The following is an 18,409-nucleotide window of genomic DNA, read 5'->3' on the forward strand; positions in this document are numbered from 1 at the left end:
TTGTTTGTTGGATTTTAATATGTTTATGACATAGCCCACGCAATATTAGTGGCGCCGTGGCCAGGATTCAAACCTTGGTTATTTGCGTAATAATTTTCATATAAAACAAAAAGCTATTATTTGCCACTCAAACATTACCTCTTACCCATCTTCTGTCCAGGGTAAGTGTGGTGAAATACACGTTTGTATTTTACATTTTTAGTTAATTTTTAAAACAAAGGAAATTAAAAATTAATGAAAAACTGGCCAACCAATCCTTGTACTAGAAACAAGACACCATAGAGTGATGCTATCAAGAACCACACTTAAGGTGTTTTCTATTTGGGGATGCCTATTGGCTAAAAGTGATCACATGGTGATTTTCCTTTGTAATTCATCTAAGCGTAAGTGAAACAATCTGATGTGGCTGTAGACCAGTGGTTCCCAACTATTTTTAGGCTATGCCCCATGCCCCACCAAAGTATCTCTATCCCCCCTCTCCCAAATGACAGGCCTGGTTCCATAGAAAAGTTATTTTTGTTTTGTTTTTCTTCAAATCGTGAGAACCATTATTTTTCACTATGTCTCCTTGAATTTGTCCCACTTTGTCCCCCCCCCCACCCCATTTCTGTCTACTTTTACTTATTCAAAAGCAGTGGTTCTTAATCAGGAGTCTTTGGAGAGGCTTCAGGGGTTCAATGAGCTTGAATGAGAAAACAATAAACTGAACTCATTGTTTTTGCATTGCTATGCCAGAATATTATGTTTTAAAAGAGTGTAGTCTTCATTTTATTGGTACACTGAATCGGTGGACTTTATATTACTGGCACAAATTTTCAGTAAAACACAAAACATTAAGAACCCGTAGTCGAACCTTCCTTCCTCTGAGAGAGAAGAATGATAGAAAGAAGTCATCAGGAAAAATCGTTCAAAAATTTAAAATTTGAACTGATATAAAAAATGAAGGAAGTTTGGAAGATCCCAAGCTTTCATAGCAAAACTCAAATCGCCCCTCCCAGTTCATGAAACCTAACAGTGTGTGTGTGTATTGAGCATTAGGAGCTGTTTTACCTAGTAGCAATAATTAAAGAGGGGTGCCTGCTGATCCAATAGGTTGAAATGTATTTAGACATGCAGAGCAGAATTCGCTACGTATGCTTTTTAGGCTGCAGGAAATTGCATTTCTATGAGAAAACCAACAGTTCTGAAATTTGTAGCTGGTGAATATCTTTTCTGTATGAGATGCACAGCACTGACTGTTGTCTCCTGTCCGATTTCTAGTTCTCTCTAATCTTTTCTTCTATCCCATCTACTACTACTAACCTACACATGGGCCTCGTCTATATTCCTCTACGAAAATTTTAACAAATGAATTCATGTTAGAATGTGTTGTGAACCTAACATGAACTTTGTTATTCTGCAGTGCTTGTCATAGTGCTGACATTTATTTTTTGAATAGATAACAGGTGACTGAATATATTGGTTATTTGTTGGGATATAGAGGTAAGTAACCTTGAAATTTTTGACATGAATACATTTGTTTTTTCTGATCCTTCTTCATGAGCTTTACTGGGCTTCGGCTTACAAGTTTTGTCCCAGTGACTGGCTGGTAGCAATCTGTGTTCCAATGATGCCCAGTAATAGGTAGACCTAGAAAAGGGTGTCTTAAGAAGAGCTAGAAAAATTATGCATTAACTAATTTCACAAAGAATTCAATTATTAGTGCCATTATCAATTCATTTGATAATTCGTTTTTACATGGCAATTCTTTGATTTGGAGTTATGACGAAATATTTGATTTAAAAAAATCATTTTAGAAAATAATTGGTGCTTGATTTCTCGCTCCAGGGGATTTGGCTTGCGCCCCACCCCCCGTAAATGAATGTATGGGGTAATATTACATCCTCAAACATGACCAGAGAGGATCTAACTCAGACCACAGCACATAAAAGAAAAACTTGGGCTCCTTAACATCTTGAAAAAAAAAAAGATTTTTTTCCACGATGATCAGTAGCATTTCATAAAATTCCCTTCTTCAACCTCTGCGAAGTCAAACAGTGATCCCGCAAAAAAAAGGACTCAGGGAGTCCCCGCTCTTCACCAAGGCCACCATACGAATCACACACTTCATCGACCTCAGAAAGTTCAGGTACAAAATGCTAAACCTTCAGGAATCAGTCGGTAACACCAGCCGACGCCATACACACATAAAGGGTCTCTGGTATTACTCCTTTTTATATTTTTGTAACAATGGAAATTCACATTGTTTCATGACTGGATTGTTGAGCATCTGTTGTAACAATGACAGTCCTGGTGCCATTGTTCATAAATTCTGAAAATATTCAATGTAAACAATGATTTCCATAGGGTCTTTGTGTAGATAAAACAGTTTCGCATAGAGAAGATTAAATGGCTTTCGCTAAAAAAAAAAGAAGTTGAGACAGGCTGGTTTCGGCAAGAGAAAAAAGAAATTATTGAGTTTCTGATTCATTAAAGGCATTAAGGTTAGGATTTCTCATAGGTCCTTTGCGTAACAAATTTATGGTGCAAAAAACACAAAATATGATTTGTTATAAGCTTCCAGACCGGAGCCCTGTAAGTCTCCCATTCCTTGAAGGAAGTGGTGGCGTGACTTTATTCCAGATGGCTAAAGAGTTATGAACTAAAATTTAAGGTCTATTACATGTGTTTTTTTAACTAAAAAATTCACACATAAATCAACAGATTTGGGTGTATATTGAGAGCATATCATACAATATCCTTCAAATTTTACTTCATAACCTGCATCATCACTAGCTGAATGTGCTGTAAAAATAACAAAACATTTCGTTCATAGAATGTAACTGTCTCAAACATTATATGATTTTTGCTTAAAAATTGACAAAAAAATAACTTTTTTTATAGAAAATAACATTGTTGAAGTATAATTGATTAAGGTATCTGATTACCCTTCTTTAGATAGAAAGTGTCTCAAAATGGTAAAAACAATAACAAATTTTGGACTATCTATGTCATTTATAGACAGCCAATTAGAAAGTGGCCTAGTTGGTCATTCATCATATGTATTATCATTCTGTTCGCTGAGCAACCTGTAGAGAAGTTTAGGCTAGTCCCTAAGTCAGAATCACAATTTGAGCTGAAAATTGTTCTTTTGCTCCAATTGAATGTACAGTCGGCTCCCCTGTATTCGCGTTTTCTGTATTCGTGGGGTTTTTTTTTCCTTAATGGAAATTTTTTTTTGCAACACTCAGAAATCATCATTGATGTGTTTTGTTTACAAAACTTGAGTTTTTCATGTTTAGAATGGCTCGCTAATGGCATTACTTTCATCACTAGAGCCATGGCAACTCCCAAGTGAGAAACGGTCACCTCGGGTTGGATTAACTCCTTTGGCCACAATGTGCGCTAAAAGACAACCAATTCTACAGAGCCAACTGAAGAGTCATTGTCACGTTAGCGAAACAAGTGGGTGGAGAATGGTTCAATGATATAGATATAGAAGTCGAACAGCTAATTAATAGCAGTTCAGAGGTATTGATCGAAGAGCAATTGATGCAGTTGACGGCTCCTGAAACTGAAGCGGTACCAGATCAAGAAGATCAAGTTAAAAAAGTGGAAGACAAGTTCACCATGAGTAACATAGCGGAAGGGCTTCGCACGCTCAAATCAGCAATATATTGTTTTCATGGCATAGATCCCTCTATGGTACGCTCTTCACATGTAGAAAAATTGGTAGAGGAAGCCTTGTCATTATATCCCAACATACTTGATGATATGGAGAAGAAACAGCAAATAGAAATCACAATGTTCTTTCATAAAACATCGCCAACAATTTCTGCACCCTCTTTTACATTCCCTTATACCTCTGCGTTACCCTGCTCTTCTCATGCTGCTCAATAAACAAGATATACAAGAAAAAACTATGGTTACGGTTATTCACGGATTTCCCGTATTCGCGGTCACCCCTGGAACGTAACCCTCGCGAATACGGGGAGCCGACTGTACTGTTATGAGGGTTTAAAAAAAAAAACATACATGTTTGGAGCTTCTACCCATTACTAAATATTTCCTTATATTTAAAAAAAAATGAATATGCTGCATTCTATCATGTATCATATTTTGTATAACTCATAAAGTTCTTACGCAGTAATTATGTCATACAAAAAGCTTGATGCAATCTTTCTTCATTTTATTAATATTTCTTTGATTTTCTTTTTTTTCAATTTTCAAAAAAGAATTTTTTTTTCTCAGCCTGCAGAATTGGCAAAAGCTGTCATCTCACAAGCTATTCGACACACACCAAACTCTGTAAGAATTTGGATAAAAGCAGCTGATCTCGAAACTGAAATGAAAGCCAAAAAAAGAGTTTTCAGAAAAGTAAGCCAATTTTTGCTTTTACAAATTACATACTGGATAGAGTAGTTTTAGAATCGTGCAAAAAGAAATCATCTTTGTCTCTGACTTAATAGAGTTTGATCAATTTTATGTGCATTTTCAGGCTCTTGAACACATTCCTAATTCTGTTCGTCTATGGAAAGCTGCAGTAGAGCTGGAAGAACCAGAAGATGCTAGAATCCTTCTCAGCAGAGCTGTAGAGTGCTGTCCAACAAGTGTAGAGCTCTGGCTAGCATTGGCACGTCTGGAAACCTACGAGAATGCCCGTAAAGTTTTGAACAAAGCGCGAGAGAACATACCAACTGACAGGCAAATTTGGATAACTGCAGCCAAACTTGAAGAAGCTCATGGCAACACACACATGGTAGAGAAAATTGTAGACAGAGCTGTAACTTCATTGAGATCCAATGGCGTCGAGATAAATCGAGAGCAGTGGTTGAAGGATGCCATCGAATGCGAGAAGGCTTCTTCTGTCTTGACATGCCAGTCTATTGTGAGGACTATAATAGGAATAGGCGTTGAAGATGAAGACAAGAAGCATACATGGATGGAAGATGCCGAAACAGTGAGTTTTTATATTTCCACTTTTTTGTATGTTTTAAAGTTTCTTAGTCTTAATTTTCTATGCACCATTATATTGTGGATATTTAGTTGCAACTAACCAACTAAATTTGAATATATATAGAAGAGGTTTATGTTTGGAGCAGAAATTAGCTTATGCATGTTCTGTTTATAATCAGTTTTCAAGATTCAATAGGTTTTTTTTATATTCACTTAGAAAATTTGATATTTTGATTGACAAGTTTGCTTCATTTGACTTCTCACAAACTTTTTTTATGTCTAAACATGTGTTCTTAGCCTTTATCTCTTTCGTTCCTCAGTGTGCATTTCAAGGAGCAATTGAATGTGCGAGGGCTATATATGCACATGCATTGTCAGTATTTCCCAGCAAGAAAAGTATCTGGCTTAGAGCGGCTCATTTTGAAAAATCTCATGGATCAAGGTAATTATTATTTTTTTTATCATGTACAAGTACAAAATTTTCCCCATCAGAGAAATTCTAGACACGAGTTCATAAATCACCTTATACATAGTGCATAAGTAACAGAGCACATAGTATTTTTCTGGTGAATGGTTAATCATAGAGGCATACTTCCAATTAGGAAAAATTATCCTACTAACGTGTAGTACTCAGATATGTCATTCATATTGCAAGGGTTTTGTATAGTCATCAAAATAAAAATGTTAATTTTTTATTCGGATACCATATGCTCAAGAACCCAATTACTAAGTTGTTGCCCTTTCTTTCCTAAAGCAAACAAAAGAAATTCCCTGTTTTTAAGTGCAACACTCAGTGAGGTATTTGAATTCAAAAGTTGGGGAAAGTTAGAAAAAAACAGTGTTAAATAAGGGTAAATCATTTTATCTGCATTAAATGCTGTGTTTTCCCTACTTTCCTCCATCATCATCATCATCATTATTATTATTTTTTTATTTTTTTTTTTTTTGGCATCAGGAGAGAAAAAACAACTTTGTGCCTGGGTTCTTGAGCATAGGGTGGTCATATAAAAAGTAAAATTTTTTATTTTAATGACTATACATCCCCCCGGCAATATGGATGGCATATCTGAGTACTACACATTAGTTGGATAGTTTTTCTAATTGGAGGTATGTCTATAGGATCAGCGGTTTGCCAGTGAAATACCACATGCCCTGTTAGCTATGCATGATATTAAATAACATGATAATGATAATACCACTTGCTTTTGATATTTGAAGCTTGAGCATTGTCCACATAAAGAGCTCTACAAACTGATTTGTGTAATGTACGTAAAGATTTTTTTTTAAAAACTTCAAATAAATCATAGTGTGATTAACTAAACATGTTTATGACTTTCAGGGAATCACTTGAAGCATTACTCAAAAGGGCAGTGGCACATTGTCCTAAAGCTGAGGTTCTATGGCTGATGGGTGCCAAATCAAAATGGCTTGCTGTGAGTATCCAAATTATATCATGTCATTTATTACACTGAAATTTTGACTTCATTATGAGAATAAGAATTGCAGTAGAACATCAGATTATGAGTGTTTTTGCAAGACAAAACACAAAAAAAAAAAAAAATTGTTTCAATTGATGAGTAATATCTTGCAAGTCTAGTAAATATTTTAAAATTTTTTAGCAGACTTTAATTTGATAAATACGATATTTCTTACAAGTAGTACATATACCAAAGTCTCCTAGATGGGCACTAGTTTAAATGAGGCTTTGCATATTGGTCTTCTCTGTCGAGCATCATGTGATCACAACTAAAAAAACTGACAGTTTGCTTTCACTGTGAGTAAAGACTATCTCAGGGGCCAGGCTCAAGCACTTTTTAGGGGCTCTTTTTATCGTTTTAATGAAATACTAAATTGGAAAATATCATGCATATGTGTGTCAAGTAGCAGCGTTCTGCCTGTCTCGCCCTACCAGTCTGTACTGGTAGTAATAATAGTCTCTACCAGCAAGATTTGCAATGTCCTGTTTACTACTTTTGAAAATCTGAATAATATCAACAGTCATAAAAAACTGATTTCTTTCGCCCTCTGCTAAACCTCCAGATCTCTTTACAATTTAAACAATCATGTTATTTTCTGTCTTCACCTTTGATGTTATGCATCATTTACAGCATCTTGTGATTTTTCATACTATTAATACATTTTATTTTCCTCAATTTCAGGGTGATGTTCCAGCAGCTAGGATCATCTTGTCTCATGCTTTCCAAGCTAATCCAAACAGCGAAGAGATTTGGCTTGCTGCCGTCAAGTTGGAGAGTGAAAACTCTGAATATGAGAGGGCGAGGTTACTTCTGGCGAAAGCCAGAGCTAGTGCTCCGACTGCGAGGGTACACTCATTTATTTGTAAACTATGAAGAAAAAAATACATTTCTCATGATACATAGATGATGCACCGTAATTTCTTGTGTATAGCCCGGCTTTCCCAGAAGAAATAAAATGTTTTCCAATGCTCTTGTGAGCGATGCAAAATATTTTTTAATTACAAAACTTTTTGATTTTCCCAATTCCACTAGTGGCATTGGGGGGGGGGGGAAGGAGCAACGACCCTCAAATACAAACCATCAATCAAAAATTTATAGTACACTTAGTACACTTTTTCTCTTACAAGCTATATAATGGTATGAGCTATGAACAAGAAATTACGGTAAATACTGCATTTTTAATTTTGACCACCAGTTTATAGATAACACATACTGGGCACCTTCAAATGAACAGAATATGGATTTCTAAATTATAGTCTTTCATGAGGCTCACTTTTTTTTTCTTTTCATTTGTTCACTTTTGGAATCTTTGCCAACTCATGAAACTGCACGATGAAAAATTTAATAAATTTTTTCCCACACTCAGGTCATGATGAAATCAGTGAGACTTGAATGGGCTCTTGGAGACTTGAAAAGAGCAAAATCTTTGCTGGAAGAAGGACTGAAGCAATATCCGAACTTCGCGAAGCTTTGGATGATGAAAGGTCAAATTTCCGAGCAAGAAAATCTGATCGATGAATCTCGAGACACTTATAATAAAGGGGTAATCATTGTTTTGCAATTACATACTTAGTGCAATCAAACTGATTGAGATAGTCCCTGATTCAATGGCAGGAATTTTATGGTCCAGACAAGACCTTATTAAAATTCATGGTGTCAGTTCTCAGATTTAATCATAGATTCAGAATAATTTCCCAAATTTAACTATGAAATTTATATATCTTTCTTCTAAAACAACATGTTAGGATTTTTTTCCATCATAATCATCGTTTTTTTACGTATCTAAATTCATTTGAGGGTCTTCATATTCTACTCTTTGAAAAAAAACCAGAATGCTTCAAAAAAGGCCATGAATGGTGCAACAGTCACAAAGGCAACGTGTATATTTAACATCGGTCATCTTTAAGAACTTTGTGGACTAAATTTTTTTAAAAGACTAATCTGTGCAGGAAGTGGCTGCTAATTCAGTTATCTCCTGAAAAAATCAAGTAATGCAAAAACGTGCATATTTTGGGTAAATGTGCAGATATTTGTGAGCATCCTGTATTTTGCAATATTCTTGATTGAATGATAATTTTTTTGCTGATGTTGTGACTGTCATTAAATTGATGTCTGGCTGCAATTATTTATGTGCTACTAGCTATAATTGCAGGCACTGCCCAGGTTTTCTTCAATTACTGGGAGGATTGAAAAAGTGACATTGTAAAGGCACAAGCATGTCTGAAACGCATTGCTAGGGAACTACAGTGACCGAAGTAAGCATTTCAAAAGTGATTATTGAGGCCCAGGAACCATTGTTGCCTGACAGTTTTTTACCCATTTTGGGCATTTGCCCCAAACTGACGGAACTTAAAGTAGCCTATCATTCAAGTCGGGTCCTGTTTGGTATATATGCAAAATTTGACAATGATTGACCTAAAATTGTATCGAACACACACACACAATTAATTTTATATATAGATTAAAGCATGTGCATGTTGTTTTCATTTAAAAGTATTGTTATCGAAACATAGACTCGAAACCTACAATTTATAAGTGTTTTGTGAAACATGATACACTATTCCACGATGTTAGCTTATTAAAGATGATGTGAGAGTGTATGCTTATAATCACCCCCCCCCCCCTATTTGTGAACAGTTTTTTGAAACAGAATCATTAAAATACTGCTAAATTAACTTCATAACTCAACCCACGTTTTTAAGGTAAAGTTATTTTTTCTCATTTTGAACTGGACTGTTCTGTTTCTGATGTCAGAAATTATCAATCAGCATGATTTTGACTTGTTGGTGATACTCAGAATGGTACTCGCTCGTAAATCAGGAATGGCTGTGCAATATTATGGATAAGAAAAATGAAAATTTATTTATTTTTAATTTGATCTAATTTTCCTCTGTAGCTGAAGGCATGTCCGACTTCTATTCCTCTCTGGATTTTGCTGTCGCAGTTAGAAGAACGTTCTGGTGCTTTGATAAAAGCAAGGTCTGTGTTGGAAAAAGCAAGACTCAGAAATCCAAAAACACCAGAATTGCTTTTAGAAGCTATCAGAGTTGAGCAGAGGAATGGCTTCAAGGATATTGCGATGACACTCATGGCTAAAGGTTCAGCTTTTTTTTTTCTACAAACACGTTAATTGATTTGTATTTAAACTGGGGGGTGAGTGGATTGCTGATAAATAAAACATTGTACACCTAAGGGTTATTAAATTACCACCGCCCCCTTGCTTACATAAAAATAACCACACATGTAGCAACAATGCAAAATAAGCATACATGGAGCAACAACGTAAAATAAGCGCACATGGAGCAACAATGCATACCCACTTTGCTAGCACTTGTGAGACACAGGTTGAGAATTACAAGCCTATCTGTGACACACCGGTTACATATCTGTTTCATCTGTCATCTTAAATGCTTCAAAATTCAGAAATAGGCCTAATGATAATATGCACACACGGCTCAGCTCTTAACATGACGGTAATCAGTAACAGTGTGTGAACAGAAGTAAGCCTCGACACAACACCACACCTTCCTTATATGGAGGGGAAACCATGGCAGTCATGGCAAAACTGGTCCGCCAACCAATCCCAGGCTTTGGTTTTAGGTGATGTCATATGGAAATAGAGGAAACAGCATCTGGTGCTGAAACATTGATGTCAAGGCTGTCGGGACCACATCATGACATCACATAGGAATATCAATGATCCTTGAAACTTGGGTAGTCATGGTTGCTAGGATCAACTCTATTATCAATAGAGTTGTTAATTCCTTGAAACAGGAATGGAAAACAAAAACGCTGCAAAAGTATGAGTGTCCCGCAGCCACCCACACCTTAATGCAATTACAACTAGATAGCACATTTTCTTACAATATTGCTATACTTGATATAATTTTATCCCTAAAAAAACTTGCAGTGCCCTAGGATGTCAATCAATACATATAGTTTGAAATTGCTGAATTATGGGTTTGATTCTGTTATTAAGTCAATAAAACGTGATTGTTTCAGTTTCAAATTGAAATAACTCTCTCTCGGTACTGAATTTCCTTTATCTTATTTATTTCTTTTTTATCAAAAGCTATGCAAGAATGTCCATCGAGTGGAATTTTGTGGGCAGAAGCTATATTTCTGGAATCAAGACCTCAACGAAAGACGAAAAGCGTTGATGCTCTGAAAAGATGCGAACATGACCCACATGTTCTGTTGGCCGTTTCAAAGTGAGTTTAATTGATGAATTTTTGACATTATCATAATTTGATTTGCAGAATGATTTTAGTTTTGCTTTTTTACTCCCCCATGCTCTCCTCTTTCAAATTAACATTGTTATATGTGACCCTAAAATTTTCAGGTTGTTCTGGTCCGAGAGGAAAACGAACAAAGCCAGAGAGTGGTTCAACAGAACAGTCAAAATAGATCCCGATTTGGGGGATGCATGGGCGTTTTTCTACAAGTTCGAACTCATCCATGGATCAGAGGTTTGTAGTCTTTTATTCACTTTACATTAGATGTAAATATGGAAGATTTGATCAACTTTGCCCAAGTATATTAAGACAACACCAATGAATAAGGCAAATACACGAAAATGCAATAAGTCCTAATGCATATCAACACCAATGGGTGCCATCTTCAGAGGAAAATTTTAACCACTAGTCATGCTGACCGAGTTTCCCACTTGGGTTGAATACCAAATCTTCATGCTTGGTTGCTCAGTGGGAAAAGTATGTTCACTTCAAACGTTGTGTTAAGAATGAAGCTGTGAGTCTGCGTGAGATACTAATGTGGCATCCTGATTGGACGCTTGCGGAATAGTGCTATCAAGTTGGTCTATTAGAATTTTCTTATAATTCCTGCTCGAAATGAATTTAAGCCATGGTGAGAGATAGATGGCTTTTTCTCAGCCCGAGATATCAAGGAAACAGTTCTTTTCCGGATATTATGCTGAGGTGAACTCGGAAAGAAAAGTCATCATGTCTCCGCCGGGACTCAAACCCAGGCCCTCTTGCATACCGGGCAAGCAAGAGGGCCTGGGTTAGAGTCTCAGCGGAGACGGTGTGATGACTTTTCTTTCCGAGTTCACCTCAGCATAATATCTGAAAAATAACTGTTTCCTTGATATCTCGGGCTGAGAAAAAGCCATCTATCTCTCTCTAAACCGTCCCACACGGGGGTTATTTCATGAAGTTAAGAGAGGCTACTGATGCCTCTACTTCAGCGCCTCATGCCACAGTGTGTGAAATAAGAAGGCAGGGTGATGTCTCCAGTGGTGTAGATGGTAGCATGCTTGCTGGTATGCAAGAGGGCCTGGGTTCGAGTCCCAGCAGAGACATGATTACTTTTCTTTCAGAGTTCACCTCAGCATAATATCCGAAAAATAACTGTTTCCTTAAGCTATGGTGTTGCAATCAGGGGTGTAGATTTATTATTGTTTACTAGTGCATTTTTGATGGCCTGAATGTATGTGCTTTCATAGATCTAAATCAACTGTGGACTTGACTTTGTGAAAAAACTCTTGCGTCTTGAAATTTGAATCTATGGCACTCTTGCTATTGTTGGCAAGAGGGCCATAGATTCTTACCACGACGTTTGAAGTGAACAGATGTACTTTTTCTGCTAAGCAACCGAGTGTGAAGATTTGGTATTCAACCCAAGTGGGAAACTCGGTCAGCGTGACTAGTGGTTAAAATTTTTCTCTGAAGATGGCACCTATTGGTGTTGAAATTCATTAGGACTTTTTGTATTTTCATATATTTGCCTTATTCGTTGGTGTCTTCTTAATATTAGATGTATGCACAGGATGAGTGAGAAAGAATTCCTCAGTTTCAAAACTTCATGGTGCAACAAATAGCTGCCATTTTTTTTCATGATTTTTTTCCCCTTTTGATTCTTTAGTTCATATGAAGAGATATCAACCGAAAAATTAAAAACTTTTTCCTGTATGTTTTCTGGACTTACCCATGGAAACAGCATTAAAATTGGAACCAAAAAAGTTAAATTTCATTCTTCCTGAACACTAGAAGTACACGCCGTTCATTTCGACTGTTTTCAATCTTGCTCAATTTTCATAATGAACTAGATTGTTTAGATTGCTGAAATTTTAAAGCTTTTCTTAAATTACTGGAACAATATAATATGCTGTTCAACTATCATTAATTTGAAGGGGAAAAAAATTTGCTAAGATATTTTAGTTATACCTAGAAAGACCATGACCTGTCAAATTGACCGGTAACGTTTTAGACACTTTCATTGCATACACAGAAAATTTTTTGTTGAATGGTGACATAAAATTTCTTCTAATACAGATGTTCTCACTTCATCTAATTGAAGGTGTCTTTACTGACAGACTAATGATGAAATAAAAATACTAGTTTCGTCAAAAATGTAGTAATGCGAATCGTAGAATCTTATCTGAGGGCTAGTAGAAATGTGGCAAATTGATGGCTTTTTTTAATTCACCAATACTTGCTGAAAAACAGAATACCACTACCTTGGTAGATGTAATAGTAAGAGATTAAAAAAGAAATTTTGCGAAGAGTTCAAAACAAGTATACCCTTTATAATAAGCGCATTTAGACATAAAGACCTTAATCCAAACAGTGAAGAGATTTGGCTTGCTGCCATTAAGTTAAAGAGTAAAAACTCTGAATATGAGAAACTTCTTCAATCTGCTTGAGAAAATCAAGGTTACTTCTGGCAAAAGCCAGAGCTGGTTCCCCCACTGCTACGGTATACTCATTTCTTCATAAACTGTGTGAAAATAAAACCATTTCATATGATATGTAGATGATAATTTCTTGTGCCCGAGTATCCAAGGAGGAATAAAAAAAATTTCTCTCTTGTGAGCAATACAAATGATATTTTTCAATTCCAAACATTTTTCGAAAGAACTACAACCCTCAAGTACAAGCTATCTATCTACCAAAAATTTTCATTTTACTACACACTTTCCTCTCTTACTGGCTGTATAACAGCGCAAGCTATGAACAAGAAATTACGGTAAATACAGCACTTTCAATTTTGGACATCAGTTTATAGGAACACATAAAGACATTACATTGAGTGTTTTCTAGAGGGAGAAAAAATAAAACATTTTCTCCTACTAAGTTCAATGCATTGAAATGTCGAAATATATATTAATGTGAGGAAAAATTTCTTGAAACCATTAAGTTTTTATAACGAAACAGTATGATGTTGATCAGATGACCTGAAAGCAATCAGAGTACCACTCATTTGACACTGCACATTTTCTACAACATTCTATTTAGCATCAGTAAATGTGTAGTTGATTTGTAGAACCAAAATTTCCAGAATTTCTTTTCTGTTGAAATTAGACAGAAAGCTTAGGGAACCTCATGTGTTAAGAAATCAGAATTTAGCTAATAACAAGCAGTGTCAGATGTAATAACATAACATGTAATAACATAACAAGCAGTACATTTTCAGTGGATAAGAAATCTGCAAGCGTAAAATTCATTTGTAATATAGATATTGAAAAATTTAAACAATGTTGTGTGTGAATGCAACTGTAGTTGTATAATGTTCAGAGTATCGATATTTGTTATTAGTTATGCTACAAGGGATTTATCGTAATTTGGAATTGAATAATTTAATTATGTAATTTTATTTGAAAAAAAGTCTTAGAATTCATATTTTATTGCTTAACTACACACTCACATGTGCATTTAAACATAATAAAATTCGGAGCATGTGGCTCCAGTCATTTTGATCGGTATCAGCTCCTTCTAGTGTTGAAAATGCATGATTTAAAAAAATTAAATTTATAGCATAGATGCTGAAATTTCTGTTTCGTAAATTAAGTTCGGAATCTCACTGTTTCGAGGAGGGAGAGAAAATCAAGTGGTTTCGTGAATGAAAAATATTTTTCTCTTACTAATAGAACCAGTGTTTTCACTTATTAACAGTGGCTGTTAAAAAAAGAGCCGCTGTGGTGGTCGAGTGGTTATAGTGACGGACTCACGATGCGAGGATACGGGTTCGGACACCACAGTGGTGGTCGGCTGAAGTTGGTTTTCTGTGGTTCCCAACTTCAAGGCGCGAATGAGAGCTGATCTCCCTGTTAAAAAATCTAGCCACAGAGAGCAACAGGCCTACAACGTTACAAATATTCAATCATTACACTTCACTCACAATTTGAAGTATAGATGGCAGCACTGAAATATCATACACAACTCTAGCTACACACTCAGACTGTTAGGTGTACACACTCACTTTATTCCAGACTCTGCCACGAAGCTGGGCTGGAAGATATCTAGGCAACGGGATAGGTCCGGTGGCAGAGACCCTGGCGTTCATTCATTCATTGGCTGTTAAAAAGTTAATGTAGTTAATAATAAGGCATTACCAGCCGTGTGTGATACATACTATCAAATCGGCAATAGTGGTTGGAGGAGTATAAATGGGGGGGGGGTCTTTATTAACTCCCACAGGAAAACAAATTGAACTAGAATTTCTATTTTCACTTTACAGCGCCATCTATTGCACGTATCTACAACTACAGGCAATGCATTAAAAATTTGATTGTACAGTGCATGCTGCCTAATGTGATCACATTGGGACTCAGGGTTTCTGATAGCAATAAACTATTGATTATTGTATCCCGAAAAAAAACGATGTTGATGTCGCTTATTAAAAAAATCATGGATAGTATTATCATTCAGGTATTGTTATCACTTTCCCAAAGAAAGTAACAGCCCAATATTATAACATAAGGAAAAAATAGCTTATAGTTATCAGGGCTTTGAATAATATCAGTTTGTTTTCATCAAAAAAACTTTTCAGCATCCTGACGCTAAAGAGACCTTGTTGACAAACATTTCTGTGCTTAATGTTGTAATCGGTTTGTAAAGTACTTGCTGTGATTGTTTTCTGTGGTTCCCAACATCAAGGTGCAAATGCGGACCTAAAACGATACAATTATTCGATCATTACGTTTCGCTCATAGTTAGATAAATTGATGGCAGATGGCATCGCTACACATTACAAGCATTACACCGAAAAAAATTTCTTGTTAAGTTTACTGCACATTCCAACATGTGCCAATTCGTTAGAAGTTCTGCAAAAGAATGTGGACGAGGTGCATGTGTGGTTTAGTAATAGTGTTTGTGCTGTGATTCATGTATTTGTGGAGCTGCTTTTGCAATGACCTTCCTACAGTGAAGGCAAAAGTATTGCGGGGGAAAAAATTATTTTGTTCAGATCCTTTCAGTTGACCAGATTCAAAATTTTTATTTTGCCGAGAGTCATTCAAGACATCAGTCAAGACATCTATGAAATGCATTGTCCTTTAAAAAATATCTTAATTGATGATATACCTTAGACGCCAGCAGTTTTCAAGCGGTACTCTCAATATGTGAACTCCCAGGGGCTCTGCTGCTGCTCGAGGAAAATATAAAAAAAACCAGTAAATTTGAGAAAAAAAAATATTTTTGAATAATAAAAATAAGTCAGTAACTTTAATGAATAAGTAAAAATTAGGCCTACAGGGCTCCGTCATAGAAATTATACACCGGAAAGGGTTCCGTGGGTCAAAAAAAGTTGAGAACCGCTGCACTAGAGTATGCTTTGGTACGTTACAGCATCTGAAACCTTAGCTAGTTTGGAACTCTAAAACAATATTTATCAGATAGAGAACCTTCCGAACCATTTGTTTGAGCATACGTATACTTTAGAGCAGTGGTTCTCAACCGGTGCCGCGTGTGAACTTCCAAGGGGCTCCACGGCAGCTCGAGAAAAATACAAAAAAAAAAACAGTAAATTGGGAAAAGGTAATTATAAGTATTTTTGAATAATGTTAAATCAGTAACTTTTTTTCGATGAATGAATGAAAAATAGGCCTACCGGGCTCCTCCACAGAAATTATATACCAGAAAGGGCTCCGCGAGTCAAAAAAGGTTGAAAACCGCTGCCTTAGACAGTTCCGTTCTAACGCTTCACAATTGCTGAAAAACAAAAATACAGGATTTTAGCTTAATGGGGAAAAAAAAGTCGTTTTAGAATGAAACAATTTAATATTTTGCAACCAGGAAAGAAAAACAGTTATTAAGTTCTACTAATATCCATTTACCTTACGTCCCATTTGACCAAATGGGATGTATGGTCACCTTACTTGCAAACTGGATTTTCTTTAGATATAGTTATAATTTGGCTATTGTTATCAGAAACCTAAGTCCCGATGTGGTCACATTAAGCAGCATGGACTGTATTATGACAATATGTCCCGTTTTGTCAAATAGGGCATATGAAAACCGGATAATTTTTTCTTTCTTACATAACAGTTTCAAAACGTTAGTGTCGTTTTTTTTTTTAATTGTTCTGAAACAGGATATTTTTCCATTTAAGCGAAAATCATTTTTTATTCAGAAATTATGAGGAGTTTGAATGGAAATATCTAATGTATATCGTGAATTACGATACTTTTTGTAATGTACAGTGTGTTCCATAGATTCTGTTGTAAACAAGTTCTCTGGCTTTTTAACTGATCAGCAATGACGTTTCATTTTTGGGTCATAAAAATTCAAGCTCTAGTGATAACAGTACCCCAATAATAACATTATCCATGATTCTACTAAGCGGCATTGCCTGTATTTTACCTTTTAGAGTGCATAACCTTGTAAACCAATACTGTTAACATTTGTTGAGTAAATTTTTTATCCTCCCCTTCCCCTCTCCCAGTAGAATGTACACCAGTGTCTTCTATTAAATCATCTCTTTTGCTTTCCCGTAGGAGCAACAAAATGATGTAAAGAAACGTTGTGTCAGTGCGGAACCACGTCACGGTGAGCATTGGTGCAAAGCCTCAAAGGACATATTGAACTGGCGTAAGAAAACCGAACAGATTCTAATTATGGCTGCGAATGCTTTGAACATACCTGTGTAATCTGTTTCTCGCCTGAAAGCTGTTCAGAATGTAACACGTAGGATAGAATCACCTTCATATTCAACTCGCTGCGATAAAGTACTCATGGATCATGTTGATTTTATTTTAAAAAATTATTTGTGTGTGATTTTTTTTTGTTTCGATTTAGTTAAGTTGGGAATAAATGACATTCAACAAAAAACAATATTAGGAAAACACTCCATTGATAAATGAGCGGCCCAAATAATGTGTATATCTCAGAAGTCTAAGCAAGCTGGGTTTTTACTGCAAAACTGTAGAATTTTATCGAATTTGAATTTGTGACTCACTTGCTAGTGTTGTGAATCAAAAGCCAATAATCAGAACTTGCTGAGAGTGGCTCCCTCTTTTCTATCAGTCATTGGCATTGTAGTTGCTATTCTAATGAAAACAACTTAATCATCTCCCGATTAAGTCTTTTCAGACCCTCTGCTCAGCAGGCTTATCATCTGATCATCAGAACCTAACTTCATGCCCTCAGGGGTGGGTCAGGTAATACCTGATGCATCCCTGCTCAAATTATTTCTAATTTTGAGATTAGATGGCATCATCATCAGGAGAATCAAACATCAGAATTTCCGCACTTTTCTTGTGGTCTGCTTAGAACATAGTTTCCCAAACTTACTGTGTCATTGCCCCCCTTCTTCAGGAAATCTCATCACCCCCTAACTCAAATGAACCCGTAGGATCCTATGTTATACCCATAGCTTCTATCGCTCCCATGGACCAATCCATCACCCATCTGTGGGTGATATTGCCCACTTTGGGAAACATTGGTATAGAGCATAGTTTCCCAAACTTTTTGTTCCATCACCCCCAACTCAAGCCAACCCACAGGATCCTATACTAAACCCAAAGCTTGGATCATTCCCCCTTGGATCATTCCATCGGCCCGAGGGGGCAGTGTTGCCCACTTTGGGAAACACTGGCTTATAGTAACCAGACATTCTCATTTTTTGCCATTCTGAGCATCCTCTCTCTCTCTCTCTCTCATAGGTTTTCGAATTCCCTACATCTGTCCTAATTTTCAGGTTTCTGGAATTATTTTTCTTTTTTCTCGTGGAAAGAGAAAAAAAAAATAACTTATAGT

At 36.2% G+C, this 18,409-nt stretch overlaps 1 protein-coding gene across 1 annotated transcript in view; it reads left to right on the top strand.

Moving 5' to 3' along the window:
* Prp6 (pre-mRNA processing factor 6) overlaps nucleotides 1-17,397 on the top strand; it is a 40,345-nt gene extending 22,948 nt beyond the window's left edge. Inside the window, exons 13-22 of the mRNA XM_089254243.1 lie at nucleotides 4,231-4,356; nucleotides 4,478-4,939; nucleotides 5,256-5,377; nucleotides 6,275-6,368; nucleotides 7,095-7,259; nucleotides 7,780-7,956; nucleotides 9,310-9,511; nucleotides 10,486-10,624; nucleotides 10,756-10,882; nucleotides 17,149-17,397. Of these exons, the coding sequence (XP_089110369.1) occupies nucleotides 4,231-4,356; nucleotides 4,478-4,939; nucleotides 5,256-5,377; nucleotides 6,275-6,368; nucleotides 7,095-7,259; nucleotides 7,780-7,956; nucleotides 9,310-9,511; nucleotides 10,486-10,624; nucleotides 10,756-10,882; nucleotides 17,149-17,301 (1,767 nt within the window). The 3' untranslated portion in view covers nucleotides 17,302-17,397. The remainder of the gene's footprint in view (nucleotides 1-4,230; nucleotides 4,357-4,477; nucleotides 4,940-5,255; nucleotides 5,378-6,274; nucleotides 6,369-7,094; nucleotides 7,260-7,779; nucleotides 7,957-9,309; nucleotides 9,512-10,485; nucleotides 10,625-10,755; nucleotides 10,883-17,148) is intronic.
* Nucleotides 17,398-18,409: the final 1,012 nt, after the last annotated feature.

The sequence above is a fragment of the Pholcus phalangioides genome, unplaced genomic scaffold (assembly GCF_987345545.1).
Source record: "Pholcus phalangioides strain wild (caught in Gottingen) unplaced genomic scaffold, Ppha-v1.0 ptg000040l_1, whole genome shotgun sequence".
In the NCBI taxonomy this organism is placed as follows: Eukaryota; Metazoa; Arthropoda; class Arachnida; order Araneae; family Pholcidae; genus Pholcus; species Pholcus phalangioides.